We start from the raw sequence: 21366 nt of genomic DNA on the forward strand, positions 1-21366 counted from the left end.
CAGAGCAGAATAAATGTAAGCTGTCTGAGGAACAAAGGCATGCATACAAGAATTGTGTTAGCAACGTCTCAGAAATAGTGATGAGACACAGAGAAATGAAGGAAAGAGACCACTCTCTCTCTCTGTCTCTGTCTCTGTCTCTCTGTCTCTCTGTCTCTCTGTCTCTCTCTCTCTCTCTCTCTCTCTCTCTCTGTCTCTGTCTCTGTCTCTGTCTCTGTCTCTCTCTCTCTCTCTCTCTCTCTCTCTCTGTATCTCTCTCTCTCTGTCTCTGTCTCTGTCTCTCTCTCTCTCTCTCTGTGTCTCTCTCTCTCTGTCTCTGTCTCTCTCTGTCTTTCTCTCTCTCTCTGTCTCTCTCTCTGTCTCTGTCTCTCTGTCTCTGTCTCTGTCTCTCTGTCTCTGTCTCTGTCTCTCTCTGTCTCTCTCTGGCTCTCTGGCTCTCTGTCTCTCTCTCTCTGTCTCTCTCCTCACCAACTAGCTAAGGATAACCAATATATCAGTATAAGGACATGTAATGAATGTGTTTTTTTTTTTAATTAGAGTGTTCTACCATTACCAATACTAATTGACAGCTTAGTCACCTGGTGGCAGAAGTGGATGTATTTTTCCCCTTTCATTCTCCTATCACAGAATTTAATATAAATTTAGATATAAATTTATATTTATATATTTATAAAAATAAATTTAATATAAAATTCATATCACAGAAGAAAAGTCCTTGGCAAGACTACAAAGGTGGAGAGAAAGTCCCATTACTCCAGAAATTCCAGTTTTCCTAGATTCTGTGGAACTGTGGCTCAAGGTCTCCTTCCTAAGTAATTGAGGAGCTGGAACAGAGAGCCTTTTTTATCTAGGACCTGCATGCCCACAAATGTATCTGTGCCACCTGAAGTGCTTGTGAGGTTATAGCTTTGGACAGAAAGAGGAGCATGATGGAGAACAATGAGACTTCAGGCCAGAGAGAGACATTGAGAGCAGATTATGAAGGTCCATGAAAATCAGGCAGAGAAATCTGAGCTTGATCGAATTCAGCAATGGGAACTAGAGGAGTGCCATGATCTAAATGTGATTATATCTAGCAGAATAAATGGGGGCCCATTGTTTGCATACATGGAGATGTAGTTTCTATAAGAGGTCTTATCCTAGAAGTATATTGACCAGAGTTGGGAGAATAGGCTCCCACAGCTTTCTGTAATCATTGGGCCGCTCTCTCCCTCTCCCAGATCTATCCAAGGGGTGTTCCTGAGGACCAACTGAAACTGATCGCCTCCTTGGTCTACCTGTACTCCAATGATGAAATCAGTCATTGGAACATCACATCTGGGGACACTGTGGTGGCTTTGCTGGGTTCTGATGTAGCTATGGAGAACCAGACTCAGGTGAGGGATTAGCATTTGACTTGACTCTCCTGTCTCAGACAGTGAAAGAACTTGGAGGTACCTTAGGGAACAGGTTCATTCCTTCCTACCCCTTGCTCTGTAATTTCACAAATGAAGAAACTGAGGTCCAGAGAAATCTAATGACTTGCCTCATCCTTTGTCTGTAGAGTAAGTCTTCAATTCAATTCAAATCAAGTCAAATCAGGGGGTAGCTAGTTAGCTCAGTGGATTGAGAGCCAGGCCTAGAGGTGGGAGATCCTGGGTTCAAAACTGCCTCAGACACTTCCTAGCTATGTGACTTTTGGGCAACTCATTTAACACCTTTTGTCTAACCCTTCCTGCTCTTCTGCCTTGGAACTAATATATAATATTGATTCAAAAATGGAAGGAAAGGACTTTTAAAAAATCAAGTCACATTAATTTAACATTTATTAAATGCCTATTTATTATTGGTAAGGTTTTTTTGTGTTTAAACATTATTTTATTTGGTCATTTTCATACATTATTCACTGGAAACAAAGATCATTTTCTTCCCCCTCCCCCCCTCCCTGGGTAAGGTTTTGTACAAGGTCCTATGGATGCAAAAACTAGAAACGAAAGCCTCTTTCAGCAGAGATAGTATAGTCTAGTAGAAGGATGAGATATATGAAAATAATTAATAATTACAAAATAACAAATCAGAAATTGTGAGTTAAGTTAGGTCAAACAAAATGACTCGAGAGAATGTGTTATAGTGGAAAGTGTATTGGATTTGGTGTCACAGAATATTTGTTCAATTTCCAAGTTTGTCATTTGAGACCTGTGGGACCACAAGCAAGTCATTTAATCTCTTCAAACCTCAAATGAGAGGGTTGGTCTAGGTTGGTGATGTCAAACTCAAATAGAAATGGATCCCTGCAATCTGCATATTAACTTAGAAAATGACAAATTCATATGATCTATGGTGTGCTCGCAGTTAAGATTATTAGGGAAGGTTTTGGGGGGGAAAACATGAGAGACCTCTTGTTGGAGTGAAAGGAACCCTCCAGCCTGGGAGTCCAAGGACTTTGGGTTGAATCTCAACTATGTTACTGAATACCACTGTGACCTCCCCCTCTCTCTTGCCAAATGAGGAAGTTTCCTTTCAGTTCTAAGTCCTTCAGTTTAAAGAAATGGGTTGGAATTGCTTGTTGGATCTGGGAGGGGGGAGGGAATAGGGGAGGGAAAGAAAATGAATCATGTAAACATTGAAAAATATCTTTTAAAAATTAATGAATTAATTAATTGATTAAAAATAAAGAGAAGCTGCAAGTAAAAAAATTTAATAATAAACAAATGCGTTGGGGGAGTGGAGGAAAGATCAATAAATGGACATTTGAGAGGAGTCTATTCCAGAGATGGAGAAGGAAGGAAGGAAACAGTGCTTACTATGTGTTAAGGCAAGTACTTTACAATTCTTACCTCATTTGACCCTCACAACAACCCTGGGAAGTAGATTCTATTAGCTTCTTCCTTTTACAGTTGAAGAATCAGAGGCAGAGAGAGGTTAAGTAGCTTGTCCAGAGTCATCCAGTTAGTAAATCTCTGAGCCTGGATTGAAACTCAGTTATTCTAGACTCTAGACCCAGTACTCTATCCATCGTGCCACCAAGATGAGGGACAGCATGTGCAAGTATATGGAAGGTAGGAGAGGGCAAGATGACAGAACCCTGAAGAGTTCATTTGGATTGGAATGTAAAGAACACATAGAAGAGTAATATGAAATAAGGCTGGAAAGGTAGATTAAGGGAATTTATGAAAATTATCTGAAAGCAGCACAGCAAGATGGCTCAGTGGATAGAGTGCCGGACCTGAAGATGGGAGGTTCTGGGTTCAAATATGACCTCAGGCACTTCCTAGCTGTATGACTGTGAGAAAGTCACTTGATCCCCAATTGCCTAGGACTTGCTGTTAATCAGTTCTAAGATAGAAGGTAAGGGTTAAAAAAAAAAAAGATAACCTGGAAGTCATTGGGCTAGGGCATTTGTATTTTAGGAAAGTGGAGCCCTGGAAGGTTTTGGGGAAGACTGGCATGGTTAGATACTGTTTGGATACCCTTGTCAGTCGATGAGCTTCCTGAGGATGGGGCCACCTCTTGGCTGGAATGTATTCTCTCCTCTTCTCCACTTCTAGAATCCCTAACTGCCTTTGTAGCCAGCTCACAAGCCATCATCTAGAATAAGACTCCCCTGACTCCCTCCAGTTATTAGTACTTGTATTTAATTTTCTATGTCCATGTCACTTCTTCCCAATAGAATGTGAGTTCCTTGAGGTTGTTGGGTTCTTTTTCTTTTGCTTGTTTGTTGTGTATTCTCAGTGTCTAATACAATGCCCAGGACACAATAAGCTTAATAATCACTCATTTATAGCAGTTAGATGACACAGTACATAGAACACAGGGCTTGGAATCAGGAAGACTCAACTACAGGTCAAATCTGACCACAGACACTCACTACTTGTGGCATCCCCAGCAAGTCACTCAATCCTGTTTGCCTCCATTTCTTCATCTGTAAAATGAACTGGAAAAGAAAATGGCAAACCACTCCAGCATCTTGCCAAGAAAACCCTAAATTGGGTTAATGAGAGTCAGAAATGACTGAATGACATTTTTGTAGAAACTTTTCCTGGGATCAATAAGAAGTTTCTTTTGAAGAACTCTAGGCTTGTTTCTTCTGAACGAATGGAAAATTGGTTTATGCTTCAGGCAGGTCAGATGGGGTTAGGAGTTTCCTAGGACGTAGGAGAATCCTGTTCCCTACCTCATTGTGTTGTGGAAAGAGTGCTAAACTTAGAGGAGTCTTGGAACCTGAGTTCAATTACTGGCTCTTCCACTCTCTCTCCTTGTAATCTTGAGTAAGCCCCAACCTCTCGTGGCTTCAGTTTCATCATCTGTAAGATGAGGGAGTGGGATTAGGTGACCTCTAAGATCCCTTATGGTTCTGTACCAATTTGATCTGATGCTCCTAGTTAATGGAGAGAGCTGGTCACTCTGGGAGACAGCAACCTTTCCTTCCTGGACAGGGCTCCCCTGACAGGAGAAGGTGAATCACCTTGCACTTAAAAATCAAGGCTTGTCTAATTATTTTGTTTTTTGTCTCTACTTAAGAATTAATTATTAATATATTATTAATAAAGATTAATATATGTGTGCATGCATCCCCCCCAGCCTATTAAATATTTACCAACACTCCCCTTTGTGGTTGTTATTCAGTCATTTAGGTTATGTCCTACTCTTTGTGACCCCATTTGGGGGTTTGCCATTTCCTCTTCCAGTTCATTTTAAGGATGAGGGAATGGAGACAAATAGGGTTAAATGACTTGCCCAGGGTCACACAGCTAGGAGATGTCTGAAGCCAGCAAGATGAGTCTTCCTGACTCCAGGGCCAATTCTCTATTCACTGCAACACCTAGCTGCCCTTCAGTATCCTCCTTTACTTAAATATCGCTCAAGCTCAGCAGAAGACTGAAGGAATGGTGTCATCACCAGATTGGACACTTAGTGACTGGAGGCTAATAAGGATGAAGTTGTCGATGATGAGATAAAACAATAACTGGCATTTTTATATAACACTCTAAGCCCCACAAAGTGCTTTACATCCATTATCTCATGTGAGACTTAGAGGAAACCAGACTTCCTATTCCTGCTGGTTCTGCCACTCCCTGTGTGACCTTGAGCAAGTGACTTCCCCATTCTCTAAGCCTTCATTATCCCATTTATGCAATGGAGGTAACAACCCTGGGAGGATCCTTGCCAGCTTCCATGGAGATGACGATTGTTCCCATGCTGTGAGCTAGATGGGATTCCATTTTTCCAGTGAGGAAGTTGACTCTGGGAGAGGTTAAGATGGTGTGGCCATAGATACAAGGCCAGTGAGTGGCAGACCCAGGATTGGAATACGGCCAGGACTTCTGACTATAAGTCCCAGACCTTTTCTATTTTAGAAGGATGCTTCTGGGAGAAAGTGGGTAGCACGCACATTGGGCAGAGAGCTAGGCCTGGACTTGAGAGGGCCTGAGCTCCAGTTTGGCACATTCAGACATTTCCTAGCTGTGTGATCCTGGGTAAGTAACTTCACCCCATTTGCCTAGCCTTTGCCCTTCTTTCTTGGAGTTGTAATTATAACAGAAAATAGGAGTTAAAAAAAAAAGGTTTCTTCTTGAAAATACATAAGAGAGCATTTGGGGAAATTAAAGAGTTTATTGCAGGAATAAGGAGCCATGGCTCTTTCACAGGCTGTCATCAAAAAATACTTGGAACTGAATGGCACAGTGACAGGAGCCTTGCTGGTGGCCATTGGTGGTTTTCGTCTCTGTTGGATGAGCCCCCGACAGATCGAAGCTATTCGACCTATGGAGCTGAGGTGAGTGTACCTGGGGAGAGCACCAGTAAATCCTGCATTGGGTTGGCTGAGGGTTGGGTCATAACCTAACTAGGCAAATGCCCAATAAGCCAGACCATTGGGAAGAGCTCTCTGGTGCTTCCCAAACTTGAGTTTATAAACTTCTAAAGCATCTGAGTCTATAAGAAACCTTAGAGATGATCTGGTCCAAATCCCCCCCCCCCATTTTACAGAGGAAGAAACTGAGGCCCAGAAAGTGACTTTCTTGCCCAAAGTCAAAGCTGGAATTCAAACTCAGATCTGGGTGGAGTTTTGAAGAAAACTCAGGATTCTGAAGGCAGAGGGGTGGAGGAGGAAGCACATTCCTGGTCTACTAGGCCTTCTTTGGGGAGATTCAGAAAGGAGGGAAGTTAACCCTGTACTTCTCCACCTTTGAACAGCTGTGCTTCCCCCACTACAGACTTAGAAAGGGAGCTCATTATTCTCCCATTGTACCCCTAATCATGCCCATGTGACCATGATGTTAGATCTCCCAGGAGTTCACATAGTAAAGTAATAAGGCAGCTAGGTGAAGTGGTAAATAATGTTTAAATTAGAATCAAGAAGACTAGGGGTTCAAATCTTGTCTCAGATACTACCTTTGTGACCCTGGTCAAGTCACTTAACTATTTTCAGTCTTGGTTTCTTCACTGTAAAAATGAGAGGGTTAAACCCAATCAGTAGTTTTGATCATCTCTAAATCTGTCATCCCATGATCATATAATAAAAATAATAAGGGCTTGAATTTATGTGACAATTTATAATTTATAAAGCTTTTTCCTCATAGCAGTCTTGTGATGTAGACCATGCAAGTATTATTGCTTTCGTTTTACAGATGAAGAAATAGATTAAGAGAGTTGAAGGGACTTGCCCAGGGTTCCATAGCCAGAAAATGCCAGAATTGGGATTTGAACCCAGGTGTTCAAGCTGTGATGCTGTTGGTTTCTACTGTGTTATGCTGCCTTTCTTCTACTTAGAAAATCATCCTTCTTCTGCATGGCACAAAGTGGGGGAAAATGAATTGTTTTGGAAAGAGAATCAAAGTCACAGAGCTAGTTAGCCCTGTAGAATACAGCTCAGGTTGACTACCTGACTTTTTTTCTGGATCCTGACTCTTGCCTTGAGAAGCAAATTCCCATTTTATGTAATAAATATATTTTATAATTATATTATAAATTATAAATAATTTAACACACAATAGTTATAACTAAATTATAAATAGAATTATATAATAATTATAATATAAATAAAAATATTATAAATATCTGGATTCCAGTCCAGAGGTCTAGAAATGATGGTTAAAAATTGCAAAAAGGCAGATTTAGGTTTGGTGTTAGGAAAAAACTTCCTACCAATAAGAGCCATCCACAAAGGAAAAGAACTACCTCAAGTGGTTATGGATTCTCCCTCTCTAAAAGTCTTTAAGCAGAAGGTGAAAATCAGTGGGATGAGGGCATGGAGAAGGCAATGAAGTATCAAAAGCGGAATGTGAACCTGTCAGCTCCATCCTGACTCTTCTTGCTTCCTCTAGGCGGGCAGGAGCCCTTGACATCTCCTCCTGTGCTCAAGAGAGGAAGGATGACCTTTATGAGAAAGCCAAGAAGGCCTTTCCGGGGTCCAATGGCACAATCACCTATTACCACTACATCCGGCCCTACCTGGGTGAGATTTGCCTAGAACCAAACTTTCATTCTCTTCCCAACATTCCCAGAAACAAGTCCAAGCTCCCAAGGCTGCCCTACAATCTAGCCCTACTTTATGGCTTGTTAGAGATTTCTCTGATTACTCCCTTATATTGCGATACTCCAATCTAGGCAGACCAAGCTCCTCACCATCTATCCCCTGAAGACCTTTGGAATGCCTTCACCTTCAGGTCTGCCGCTCAAAACCCTAAAGTATATGATCAAACACGTGAAGAAGGCTAGAATAAAAGTGGTAGGTGTGTGAATAGAGAAGAAATAACTACAAGGGGTGTTTGAGGAAAAATGCGGCAATTAACTGCATATGTGGAGTGGGAGGGAAAGATGAGTTAAAGATACTCCTCATTATAAAAAATAGACTCGAATACAGGACTACAATCCCCACAAGCCTTTGCTCCACTTCCCCAAAATGCTTTGTAATCTCATGGGAATTCTGAGGTGGGCCGAGATCGAGGAAGGATTTAAGCTGGTGGCAAAGGATTTTGGGGCCTTTTTTTGGACTTCCGTTTTGGAGCAGATGCATCTCTTCTGTGATGTGAGGTTATCTGGTCTAGGCTTCTGGCCTAGGCACGTGTTTTCTCTTATTCTGTATTTCCTTTAATCTTTAACCTTTAATAAACCTCTAAAAAAATATAATACTCCTTGCAGAGAGAAACTAATTTCTACCTGCCTCAGTCTCCCCATATTCCTAAATTTTAATCTTTACATCGTGGAGGGAGGATTGGGTTGGAGATGAAACCAGAGAGGATGAAGACATGGAAAATTAGAGACCAATCCAAATTCTAATTCAACACTTATTAATGCAAATACTAATTCAATACCAATACAAAATCAAACAAGTTCAAATACCAATACAAATTCATATTCAAGCATTTATTAAGTACCTACTAAGTACAAGGCATTATTGCAAGTTCTGAGGACACAATGATAAAAAAAATGGCCACCATCTTTCTTTCCCAAGGGTTACATGAGAGAATACAGTAGACAAAGGATATGTGTAATATAAGGTAGGAAGTGGTAGGCACTGAAGAGAAATACAAAGTATTCAAGGAATATTTGTGTTTTTTCAAGGAATATTTGAAAAGGGTAATCAATACTTTTCCTCAAGGGGAATCAGGGAAGGCTCTTGAGAGGAGAAAGAGAAGGATTATAAAAATAGGAGTTGAGGGAATGCATTCTAGACCCAAGAATGGCCTGTACAAATGAATGCAGGTTGGGGCAGCAAAGTGCCTCGGAGACTGCCAAGCCTGGAGACTGGAGGTCCTGGATTCAAATATGGCCTCAGACACTTCCTAGCTCTGTGACCCTGGGCAAGTCACTTAACCCCAACTGCCCAGCCCTTACCATTCTGCCTTGGAACCCATACTTAGTATTAATTCTAAGACAGAAGGTAAGGGTTTAAAAACAAAACAAAACAAATTAATGAAGGCAGGAGATGTCATGTTAAGTTTGGAGAACAAAGTGTTTTTTGAAAGAGTAATATGAAATAAAGTTGGAGCTCTATATGGGGTGAGCTTCTAGTGCTAGGCTAAAGAGTTTGGGGTCTAAGGTGTCAGTGCTGAAATAAAGGAAAGGATAAAATCAATATGGGCTGGATAATCATGGAAAGCTTCCCAGAGGAGGAGAAGGAAAGAAGTATGAACTAGGCCTTGAGGGTAAGGATCTCTTCCCCTGGTGTTTATTTTAGAGCCACACAGAGAAGTTTTGAGTTTTGCCTGTGGAAGAATAGCTGATGAGTAGAGGGTTATTTATAGGACTTAAGGCTTTAAGAGGAGCTGGAAATCTAGATAATTCTGCTGGAGATCCAGAGATCTTGGATACAGGGAGTTTTCTAGCCTAGTAATAGCAATGCCTTTTGTTTTTTCTGGACCCCGACTCTTGCCTTGGGAAGCAAATTCCCATTTTATGTAATAAATATATTTTATAATTATATTATAAACTACAAATAATTTAATACATGATAGTTATAACTAAATTATGAATATAATTATATAATAATTACAATATAAATAAAATATATTATAAATATATAGATTCCAGTTCAGGGGTCTAGAAATGATGGTTAAAAATTGCAAAAAGGCAGATTTAGGTTTGGTGTTAGGAAAAACTTCCTACCAATAAGAGTCATCTAGAAAGGAAAAGGACTACCTCAAGTGGTTATGGATTCTTCTTCCTTAAAAGTCTTTAAGCAGAGAGTGAAAATCACTTGCTGAATTTGTTATAATGGGGATTCCTTTTGTGTATGCAATGAACTAAATGGATTCCAAGTCTCAAATTCTGTGATTCTAGGACCATTTCTAGAGTTTGGGAGGGTCTCAATGACATCTTGTCCCCATAAGCCTTAAGCATCCATCCTTAAGGCCATGTTTCTCCTCTCCTCTCTTCTCCTCTCCTCTCCTCTCCTCTTCTCTCCTCTCCTCTCCTCTCCTCTTCTCTCTTTTCCTCTCCTCTATTCTTCTCTTCTCTCCTCTTCTGTTTCTTCTATTTTCTTTTCAAAGTGTCTAGATCAATTTGAACCCAGGATCTCTCATCACCAGGCCTGGCTCTCTACAAGTGATCTAGCTGTCCTCAGATTTCTTTTATAACCAGGACCATTATGCCATGGCCCTGGAGACAATCTGAGCAGTACTAAAGACTGACCCCTGGTCTATTGCTCCTGAAGAACTGTGGCTTCTCTGTCTCTGTATGTTCTGAGGCTGGAACTGAGAATTCTAAACTGGTAGAGAGGAGTTCAGAGTTCAAAGAATTTCCTCATCCTCTTTCCCTTTCCCTATGAACCCCAAATAAGGAGGTGATGAGAGTCTCTCTGTTGCTCATTTAGGTGGTGCACCTCTGGAAGACCTGAAGCTCCTGGCTCGAACCAATATTTCTATGGACATTGACACATTCACAAGTCTTAATCCAGAGGTGCTGCAGGTAAGTGTCCAGCTTGGGCCCACTTAGTCATTACCTAACAGACTGGGGAAAGGAGAGCATTCAATAAATACTGGCCATGTATCATGGGTAGGGTTCTGAGGGAGAGAGGAAATGAATTCAATGTGAGCCCTGCCCTTGGGGAGGTTATTCTAATAGGGAATTAAGACATGTACAAAAAAGCTTGTCGCTGTCTAGAGATGGATAGACAGGGTCAAGGTAACAATGAGCATGAACTTCGACTTAAGAAGATAGGGGAGGACAGAAGGATCTGGTGTGCTATGGTCCATGAGGTCACGAAGAGTCAGATGTGACAGAATGAATAGTGAATAGAATGAAGAATGAGTAGAGCACTGGACCTGAGTTCAAATATATCCTTAGATTCTTACTGGCTATGTGACAATGTGTAAGCCACTTAACATCTATATGCCTCAGTTTCCTTATCTGTAAAATAGGGATAGGTTCCCAAATGGGGAAAATAGCATCTATCTCCCATGGTTATGAAAGTTAAATGAGATAATATTTGTACAGCACAGTGCATAATAGGTGCTTAATAAATACCAGTTTCTTTCCTTCCTGTGGTACAAAATAATGTTTGCATTTTTTGTTAATAAATTTTGTCCTAACAAAAAAAATAACCAATGAAAATGAAAAATCTCTGAAAAAAATCTTTTTTTTAACTCTTTAAGAAAAACAGCACAAAAAAGGAGATTGTGAATATATGCTTTAATCTTTAAAAATGGTAGTTTGCAGTGGTGCCTCGGTGGCTCAATGGATTGAGATTCAGGCTTGACAATAAGAGGTCCTAGATTCAAATGTGGTGTCAGACAATTCCCAACTGAGTGACTCTGGGCAAGTCACTTAATCCTCATTGCCTAGCTCTTAGAGCTCTTCTGCCTTGGAACCAATCAATACTAAGACAGAAAGCAAAGTTTTAAAACAACAACATCAAAAGCCAAAAGATAGCTGCTCAATCACTGATTGTATTTGACTGGAATATTTTATGGCCATTTAAAGTTACCTCCATTTATGTGTTGTAGTCAGTGTGTACATCCATATACCCTTTTGTTTCTGCTTTATTTTCCCAACTTTACTTTCCATAAGAGTTTCCCTATTTCTTTGAATTCTTCATAGTCATCCTTCCTCCTAACACAGTATAGTTCCAGAAAGTTTGTGAGAGTAAGCATGTTTCGAGGAATAGAACACCGAATACAAAGGTCTGGACTCCTGGATTCATATTTTGCCTACAACTCTTACTAGCTGTGTGTGTGTGTGTGTGTGTGTGATCACTGGTAAGTCAGTAAGCCTTTTAGAAAATAAGCTGAGAATAGCATCATGGACAGTCTGCAGTTTAAGAGAATCCCCTAACCTCCCAGAAAACAGAGCCTACCTATAATTATATAGGAAAAATGAGCAAACAACAAAAAAGAACACCTAACTCTAATGAGTTTTTATGGAGACAAAGAGCAAGGCACAGACAAAGAAGGGGACAGCAAAAGCAAAGCAAACACATTCAGAGTCCAAAAGGAAAATATGGATTGGACACAGATTCTGGAAGAGCTCAAAAAAGACTTCAAAAACCAATGAAGAGAGACAGAGGAAAAGTGGGAAGGAAAATTGAAAGCAATGCAAGAAGAAATGGAAAAGAAGAGCCAAAAGCTGATGAAGAAAAGTCAGGCCTTAAAAAAAATGTATCAAAAAAAATTAGAATTGAGCAACTAAAAACTAATGATTTTAGTAAGCCTTTTAGAAGTCCTGCCTACTCACCTACTAATTGACAAGAATACTGTACTACGGCTCAGAGAGTCATAGAGAGAGAACCTTGTATGGTAGTACATGAAGCACTGGGGAAATATACTATTGTCAAGATGAAGAATACTCTATTCTCTGCACACATCACGCTTTACTCAGGCACCCCTGAGGCACTGTGTATGCAGCTTTTAGTATATATAGTATGTATGTGTGTGGAATATGTATAGTATGTATATGTGTGGAGTGTGTATAGTATGCACAGTATGTGTGGTGGGTATAGTATCATGTAACACACATGTATGTCATGTGCCACATGTGTAGTGCATGTGGTATATGTGTGGTGTGACCGTTTTACTTTATATAACATGTGTATTGACTACATGGCATCTGTGTGGTATGCATGGTCATGTGTGTGCTATATAGCCCATGTAGTATATGTGTAATATGATAGCATGTGCTTTATAGTGTGTGTGTGTGTAGCATGTACAGTTTATGTAATATGTGCTAGAGTAGGAGCGTGTAGTCTGTCTGTTCACCTACAGTCGGACACACTGTGTGTGGATCCCAGCATGAGTAATGCCATCTTGATCCTGGAGTATGAAGGACAACAACTAACCAATTTGTTTCTAACTTTTTGCTAGTAGAGATACAGTTGCTCTGAAAGTTTTTGTGATGATAGATTGTTTTTTCTTAAAGTCAATAATAGCCCCTTGGAATATAGACCTAAGAATGGGGTTGCTGGTTTAAAGCTTATGCATGCTTTATTTTTATATATAATTTTATATATAATAACTTTTATTGGAAAATGGAAATTTTATTGGAAAATGACTTTCCAAAATGGTTAGACTATGTTACAGCCATACCAATAGTGAATTATCATGTCTGTTTTCCTACTGTTGCTCAGTTGTTCAGTCTTGTCTGACTCTTTGTGACCTTGTGGATCAACTGTCCTTGGGGTTTTCTTGGCAAAGATACTGGAGTGGTTTGTCATTTTTTTTCTCCAGTTTTATGCAGGCAAGGGCTAAGTGACTTGGCCAAGGTCATAGAACTAGTGTCTGAGGTCAGATTTGAACTCTGGTCTTTCTGATTCCAATCCCAGTGCCTTGTTCATTGCACTACCCAGCTACCCATAATCCCACCAATATTTAATGTTTCTATCTTGATCAATTGAATGGGTGTAAAGCAGGGGTATCCTGGTAAATGTTTATCACTGTCTGAAAATATAAATGTATACATGATACATTTTAAAATTAAATCTGAATATTAACACTTTTATGTTGACATTTTATGTTTTTGTATTACTTTCTAAGTCTAGATAATCACCAAAACAAGAAGTCAAATCTTGATTTGTAGGGGTAGTTCACTCTTAAATTTTAATTGGCCCTTGAAAGATGGTTCAAGCTGGCTACAGCACAACATTGATGCAAAGTGAGGTCTCAGACTTGGTTTAACATGTACTTCTCTGTTTATTAGTAATTTTTAACCCCTTTTGGAGATTGTTGTTGACAGTTTTTGTTTTTTCTTTAGAAAAATGCTTATTCATATCCTTTTTGATTGTTCAGTCCTTTCCATCATGTCTGACTCTTCATGACCTCATCTGAAGTTTTCTTGGCAAAGATACTTTTGCCATTTCATTTTCTAGCTCATTACTGGGGCAAATAGGGTGAAATGACTTGCCCAGGGTCACATAGCTAGTAAGTGTCTGAAACTAGATTTGAACTTAAGAAGATGAGTCTTCCTGATTCCAGTTACACACTGCCCAGTTAGCAACCCATTCATATCCTTTGATCACTTACTTGTTATTAAAGGATGGCTCTTAATGTGATTTGCATATATTTCTATGTATTTTGGAGGTTGGTCTTTAAAAAAAAATTTAAGCCTTTACTTTCCATCTTAGAATCAATACTGTCTATTGGTTCCAGGCAAGGTAATCAAGGTTAAGTGATTGGCCCAGGGTACGTAGCTAGGAAGTGTCTGAGGTCAGATCTGAACCCAAGACCTCCTGTTTCTAGGCCTGGCTCTCAATCCAATGAGCTACCAATGTACCCCCTTACAGAAATTTTTAATGCAAAGGTTGTTTATTAGTGTTTTTATTTTTTCCCCTGAATTTATGTCATTTCTTCTTAGTCTAGCTGTTTGTTTGTTTGTTTTTTTAATTTGTATGTAACACCAGTGGAAACAAATAGAGGTAAAATTGGTCCTCTGACACTTTGTCCTTTCTATTCATTCTTTTCTTCCAAAGGGAAATGGAACTAAATCCCCCTATGCCCTGCTTATATCTTTCTTGGGGAGTGGTTCAGGCCTCTTTGGTCATTTCCCTTTCCTCTCTGTCCCCTTTCTCTAGAGATATAATTAATCATGTCTTGTTAAAAAACAATTAGTTTAATTTTAGCCTAGGAGCAATATAAGGATGCTCAGATCCAGGTTATCCCTTTCCCTACCATTTTCTGCAGTATATATCAGAAGAAATAGTTCAGAGCCCATAATGTAAAACATTACCAACATTTAGATAAAGATTGGTCTCACTGTCCTCTTTTAAATATTGTTTCTTTCCAGATAATTCCTGCCTTCCTTCCTTCTCTTTTTCTCAGCACAGACTAATTATACAATACAAGTCTTTATGAGAGATCTCAGGTTTCTTTCCATTAAACAAAATTGGATTACCAGAAATTATGAAATAAAAGAAGGGAAAAGAGTGTATAATTAGCACTTGTTACTGGATATGAAATGAGCACCTTTTAGGATTTCTCACAGTTATTGAAAAAAATTACAATTAATTTAATTTCATAATTACAATGATTGAATCTGAATTCTTTGTTCCAAGAGCTCTGCCAGGACCCATTGGCCCTTGTTCTCTCTCCTCTTTGTATTAGCTTAGCAATCCTTTTTCTATCTTTGTCCATTGCCCTTGTGCCAGCCACTGCCTCTCTCTAGCATGACTCCTTGGGTCCAGGGAGGGTCTAAAGACATGGTTTCCCAAGAGCTTTAGATACCCAGCAATGGGGGTGCAGTGGGATAAGGGAGGGCTCACTAGCCACTGCCCCAGAATACAGAACCAACCCTCCAAAGACCACCTGCCTGAACTGTGGAGAGAAGAGGATGGGTCTGAAGAAGAGGGAATGTTGGGAGGAGTGCAAGTTTTCACAAAGGCACTTAGACACCTCTTGCTTTGGGTGCCTATGGAGCTATTAGGTTATAATTAACTTAAGAGTCAGTGACAGGAGCAAAAAGGGGGGACATTAGGAGTTTAAAGGTCAATGGGAGGGGATAAATGGGTGAGAGTATTGGGTGATAATGGATTGTGTTGGAGATATCCCACAATTGGCTATTGCAGGGACTCCTCTTCCCAGCTTTAATTGGTTAATCACATGGTCATGCCATGCTCCCTTGGGTCCTTTGGAGACTGTCGTTTAATACCACACAGGAAAGAGAAAACTTAATTCAAAAACTTTCTATTAATTGCTGCCTAAAGGCACTGTGTTCAGCAGAGACAAAACCAGTCACAATCCTTGTCCTCAAGGAGCTTAAACTTTAGTGGGAGGAGACAGGACAAATATACAAAAAACTGTGATAGATCATGTGCTGAATGTTTGAGGAATGGTCCATATAGAGAAGAAGAAAGACATTCAAAAAAGGGAAGGGTCAAAGAAGACTTCATGAGGCAACTGGGTAGAGCTTTAAAGGGAAAGGTTTCAAAAGGCAGAAGGGACAGTGTGAACAAATGTATCATGCCTGGGAAATACAAGATAAAGATGGGAAAGGCCAGCAACTGAATATAGCTGGAAGGTAGAGGACCTTAGAAGCCAGGTTAAGGAACTTGTACTTCATCCAGTGGGTAGTAGGGAGCCACAGAAGGTTTTTGAGCAGAGGAATGATGAGGGTGGACTTGTATGTTATGGTCCTACAAAGATTACTTTGATAACAGTGTGAAGGATGAATGGAAGAAGAATAGCCTGGAAGCACAGAAATTACTTAAGAGACTATAAAAATAATCCAAATGAGAAGAGAATTAGGGTAGTTGTGGAGGTAGTAGAAAGGAAGGCACAGACTTGAGAGATGTTAGCAGAGGTCAGATCAAAAGGTTTTGACAACTCATAATAATAATTATGATTAGCATTTATATTTATATTTAATATATAAATTATAAATATATTTATATCAGCATTCAGGGTTTTCAAAGTACTTTACAAATATTATACAATAAGCCAGGGAAGGTAAGGAGGTAGTATTAGCCCCTATTTTACAATTGAGGAAACTGAGGCAGACAGATTCAATGACTTGCCAAAGGTCACATAGCTAGTAAGTGTCTGAGACTGAATTTGAACTTGGGTCTTCCTGATTCTAGGTCCAGTACTTTATCCACAGAGCCACCCAGCTGCCTAATTGGACATGATTGGGTGGGCATAGGTGATTAGAAAGAAAGAGATAATGGATGATTCTGAAGTTTTAAGCCTGAAGTGACCCTGTCAACATCCTGGAAGATGTTGGAGCCCTCAACAGAACTAGAGAAATCAGGAGGGACCAGTTTTGGAAAGATGATAAATCCCATTCTGGACCTGTTTGGTTTGAGGTGGCATCAAGTGGAGATTTTAACAGAAGATTTAAGACTGAAGTTCAGGAGAAAGGTTAAAGTTAGAGATACACAGATTTGAGAGTACACCGGGCATCAGGTAGACCGAAGTTCAAATTCTGCCCTAGAAATTTATAAACCATAGCAAAAATCACCTACCCCTCTTAGCCTCAGTTTCCTCATAGGCAAAATAGGAAAAACAGACCACATGAGGTTGTTGTGAGAATCAAATAAAGTAATATTAGCAGAATGTCTGGATTTGAACTCTGGACAAGAGGGAAGAGGTTGAAACAAAGAGTGAGACTCAAGGCTACATGTAAGGAAAGTGCTCCAAAAATATTTATTAAATGGAATTGGACCTAGCCCACAAGTTAGCTGTCCAGACAACAGTTATGGGATCTGGAATTAGAGTTGTTTAGAGGGAAACACAGGGGGATGGACTAGATGATGCTTTCACGCTTTCTCCTTTACTTTCCCATGGATTATCTGTCAGGTTTTTTTGCTTTTTAAAGGCAAGATGGGCTCCTCCCCTTCTTTGCTCAGTAAAAAGTACCTTCCCCTTCTTATCAGGCTAAGCCAGGTGGAATGAGGAAGGTAAATGGGGGTGACCCCTTGGCCAGACTTATTCACAGCAATAATAGCCCCTCATGGTTGTACTGTGCTGAACTGTTTGCAAAATACTTCTACCCCAGGGGTAGATAGAAAAGGTCTTTGTAAAGCTATGAAGGCTTATGTAAACACACAGTTATATGCAGTATTTACCCTGCCTGTTTCACAGGGCTTTTAGAAAGGTTATCGTTCTGTCTATCTGACAGGTCAGGAAAGGGGGGAAAGGAAATAACTCACCCAAGGTCAGGCAGGCATCAGATGGTGGCAGAGATGGGGGTAGAACACTGCTCTCCTAAGTCCCAGGCCAGGGTTATCTCCATATAAAGCAATCTGTTTGGTCATTTCAGTTGTGTCCAACTCTCTGTGACCCCATTTGGGTCTGGTTTGGTTTGGTTTGGTTTTCAAAGTACTGGAGTGGTTCCCATTTCCTTCTCCATCTCATTTTACAGATGAGGAAACCAAGGCAAACAGGGTGAAGTGACTTGCCCAGAGTCACACAGCTAATAAATGTCAAAGGCCAAATTAGAACTCAAGAAGATGAATCTTCCTGACTCCAGGTCCAGCACTCTATCCACCTACCACCTAGCTGCCCATAAATAAAGCAATTTGAAGCTTTAAAAAAAACAAGTTTTTTAGTTTGAGGTGATTCCGGGTCTGTTATTCATTGGCTTAAGGAGAGCAAATGGCATTCTTATTTATGAGGTTATGGAATAAAAGGCAAGAGAATGACTGATGAAGGAAGGGAGAGTCCCAAATCTCTTCTCCCCATTGCAGAATCTGAGTCTCAGCAATGTGGCAACATTACTTGGACGAAATGTGGCTGACCTTCGGAAGGCCCGGAGCAACCCAAGTGTAAAGGTTTGGCTCGAAAACCAAAACCAGTCAGCCCTGGAGGCCCTGGGGTTGGACCGAACTCCAGACAAGCAGCACCCCAGCCCTGCCACCACCGGGAAACCTGGACCTCCCTGGATTACTGGCAAAGGGCACAACTCTTCTGCTTCACCCAATGGGCATATCTCTTCCACCACTCCCTCTGGTAGGTGTCCAAGGCCCCAGAAATTCCTAGTGATAAACTAGTCTACAGTTAAATTCCACTCCTCATTACCCATGGCAAAGCTTAAAGGTCCTAGTCTTTATTTCCAATTCCTTTGGTGGCATCGATGGCCTCCTCAGTGCTTTGTCCTTTTTTGAAAGCACCACTGCTTTTCACATCTCTTCTCCTCTGACGTAACTGCTGTTTCTGTTTCTGTTTCTGTTTAGGTCCACCCTTATTGATGCTGCAACATCCTCTGTCAGTTCTCATTTTGTGTGGAGACTCCCATTTAGGGAAAAGCTGTGGGAAGGAGACATAGGCTCCCCAAACTCCCTCAGAGATGCCAGGGGAAAATTATTTAAGCTGTAATACACACTTTCCTCTTTTACAACCAGAGAAGGCGTGAGGCAGGGAAGAGACCAAGATGAGGAAAAGGAAGGGGCTGCTCTGCCCCAACTAATACTTGGCATCCTTCTGAGACGTGATGGCCATCCATTGCCAGCATGGGGTTAAGGGGATAGGGTGGAGAGGAATTAAGAATGGAAACATGTTCCTGTAAATGTTATGAATTCCAAGAACATCAGACGTACCCACATCCAAATAGAAGAAATGAGCCACATTCCAAACTCAATAAGCAACTTCTTTTTAAATGTAAAAGCTTTTAAATGCTTTAAAAAAAAAGAATATCTGTCTTCCCCCTCTAACATTGGTGTGATTGAGAGCTTCCTGTTTCCAAGACTCACTGGTGCCCATTTCTTCTCCTTGTTCCTCCCTTCTAGGTTCCTGTGTTCTGGCACCTCTCCATTTCCTCAACGTCTTTGGGCTCCCAATAGGTCTTACCTTACTCATGAGTCTCCTTTGATACTCCTGGACAAGAATTCTCTTCTTTTACCATCCCCACCCTGGACTCCACCTTCCACTTTGGATCAAAAACTTCCCCTCCTCAAAGCATGGAGTACTATGATCTACAACTGGGACCCTTATATGCTTCTCTCCTCAACTCAGGGTGCACAAGGGTGTCATTGAAGCTTGAAGCTGACTTTGATGGGCCCTGGCCTTTGGAAGGCCCAACTACACTCAGAACCCTGGGAGTATCCATTGGAAGGGTGACAGCATGACTGCAAAGGGATCTGCTCAGTGACTACTGCCCTTCCTTTCTCACAGGAATTGTCCTCACAAATGCTCTTTCCACCCTTGGACTCCAGTCAGACAGGAGTTAAACTGAAGGCTCTTTCTGGGGCAGTTCCTTGGGGAATGGCTGGCCTCTTCCCCTGAGCTAGCTGAGCCACCCTCAGGAAGGCTGCTCTCTACTGCCCACAGGCTGGAGACACAGGACAAACTGAGGCAGTCTGTCTTTCTCAAGCCTTTAGGGTCCAAGAGGACACAAACCCAGGCTGATCATGTTCAGAAATGGCTTGCAGGCCACCGATGCTCAGGCCTCTCCTCGCAGAAGTCTCATTGCACCCCTGCCAAGAATTGTGCTTCTCTGAGTGGGGAAAGCTCAGATTTTGCTATCTTTATGGTCTGATTTTAATAAACATGAGGTTCTCCTCAAAGTTGTCTCTCCCTCCCTCCCTTTCCTGTACCTACTTCCTGCAAAGAGGACGAATCCATCTGGAACCCGAGTTCCAGGATCATGGTAGAGGCCCTGCCCAGTGGTCATAAAGCTGTTTGGTGAGCCGGGCAGTGCTCCTCTCTCGTCCACCCCTTCCCCCACGCATATGTCCATGCTATTGAGCTCAACAGCATTAGAGGTAGAAGCAAGGAGCTAAGACCCCAGGCCTCATGTGACATGTCAGTATGGGTTACTGTCCCACTTGGGTGATGAGTCACTGCGCGGGTTCTCATGCCAGGAACCAATGCCTCAGAAAAATCTAGGATGGAGAAGAAGGACCTAATTGTTGCTACTCCTCGTCTAGGCTCCCACCAGGCAGATACCGAAACAGCACCACCAGCCCCTTCCACTCCTGCCTGTGGGAGAGCAGCCATGCTGGGGGTACCCCCGCCCCTTTTGGAATCAGTATTAGCTGTCCCTGGACCAGCATACGGGAAGTACCCCAAAAGTTCGGAGGCCCCTGGGGGAAGGACCTCAGGAGATGGTGATGGAAATGCCAGTCTGGGGTGGGTACAGGACTTCTCAGCTTTTGTTCCTAAGGATTTTCAGAGGCCCCAGGGCTCCCATTCAGCCCCTGCTTTTCATCATCACAGAACCTGATGGCTGGGAACCATCAGGGCTCCCCTGTGGACCAGTAAACAAGAACTTTGCTTTCACAGGGCTTGGGGATTGCGGAGGAAGAGGGCGAAGGCAGTGGCAGGGTCAGGAGCCATCACCTGTCAGATTCTTAGCATCTTCTGCTTTGTCCTCGCTCTTTTAACTTGTCCCTTGAGTTTGCTCGGATCCTTTCCTACGCTTCATATTTCCCTCCCAGAATAACGAGTCAGGCATAAAAGATGGCTTTAGAGAGCCCTTCCTCCTCTGATCTCTTGCTACCATGCGCCTTGCTTAAAAGCTCCCATTTACAGCGTAATTTGAAGAGGGAAGGAGGGCAGCAGCCAAACCTTAGAGAGGTCACAGTCTCAGAGTAGAAAGTTCTTTCTTTTATTATTACAATGTCTTGGAAAGAGAGAGGGCCGAAGCCCTGTGCAAGCCCCCCACCCCTTGCCCCAGCAGGAAGATTGTTATCTGTGTCTGTTCCTGCGGCTGATGATGATGTAACCATTGGGGATCCCCCCAGTAAGCCCAATTCCCAACGCATCCAGGCTATCCTGACGCTGCTTAAGGATCCATTCCCGGACTGGAGAGGTTTTTTCTTCGGCCTTCAGCCCCGGCAGGTTTTGGCCCAGGAGTCCACGTACCTCCTCCGGTGTCAGGGGCTAAAGGACAAGCCCAATATCTTATTGAGGGTCTCAGAGCTCAGCCTTGGATTTCTAAGGAGACTCCCAGGCCCTCTCCCATGATAGTTTAGGTGCGGTCAGGTGGGAAAGAAGTCTATATCTATATAATTCTCTCCCCCCT

The 21366-nt window shown here is 41.6% G+C and overlaps 2 protein-coding genes across 17 annotated transcripts in view; one reads left to right on the forward strand and one right to left on the reverse strand.

Annotated features, from left to right (window-relative positions):
- LOC100021259 (uncharacterized) overlaps nt 1–19906 on the forward strand; it is an 88418-nt gene extending 68512 nt beyond the window's left edge. For 15 of the 16 annotated variants that reach the window (XM_007499264.3, XM_056805721.1, XM_056805714.1 and 12 more), the window contains 6 exons: nt 1221–1376; nt 5628–5755; nt 7305–7435; nt 10295–10389; nt 18092–18353; nt 19130–19906. In XM_007499264.3, coding sequence (XP_007499326.2) covers nt 1221–1376; nt 5628–5755; nt 7305–7435; nt 10295–10389; nt 18092–18353; nt 19130–19212 — 855 coding nt within the window. In that variant the 3' untranslated portion in view covers nt 19213–19906. Of the gene's footprint in view, nt 1–1220; nt 1377–5627; nt 5756–7304; nt 7436–10294; nt 10390–18091; nt 18354–19129 lie in introns of those variants that run through there. The other variant, XM_056805724.1, reaches the window with a different exon arrangement.
- Nucleotides 19907–20927: 1021 nt separating this feature from the next.
- MSLN (mesothelin) overlaps nt 20928–21366 on the reverse strand; it is a 38595-nt gene continuing 38156 nt past the window's right edge. The window contains exon 28 of the mRNA XM_016424157.1: nt 20928–21224. Within this exon, the coding sequence (XP_016279643.1) occupies nt 21030–21224 (195 nt within the window). The 3' untranslated portion in view covers nt 20928–21029. The remainder of the gene's footprint in view (nt 21225–21366) is intronic.

This window comes from Monodelphis domestica, chromosome 7, assembly GCF_027887165.1.
Source record: "Monodelphis domestica isolate mMonDom1 chromosome 7, mMonDom1.pri, whole genome shotgun sequence".
Lineage (NCBI taxonomy): Eukaryota > Metazoa > Chordata > Mammalia > Didelphimorphia > Didelphidae > Monodelphis > Monodelphis domestica.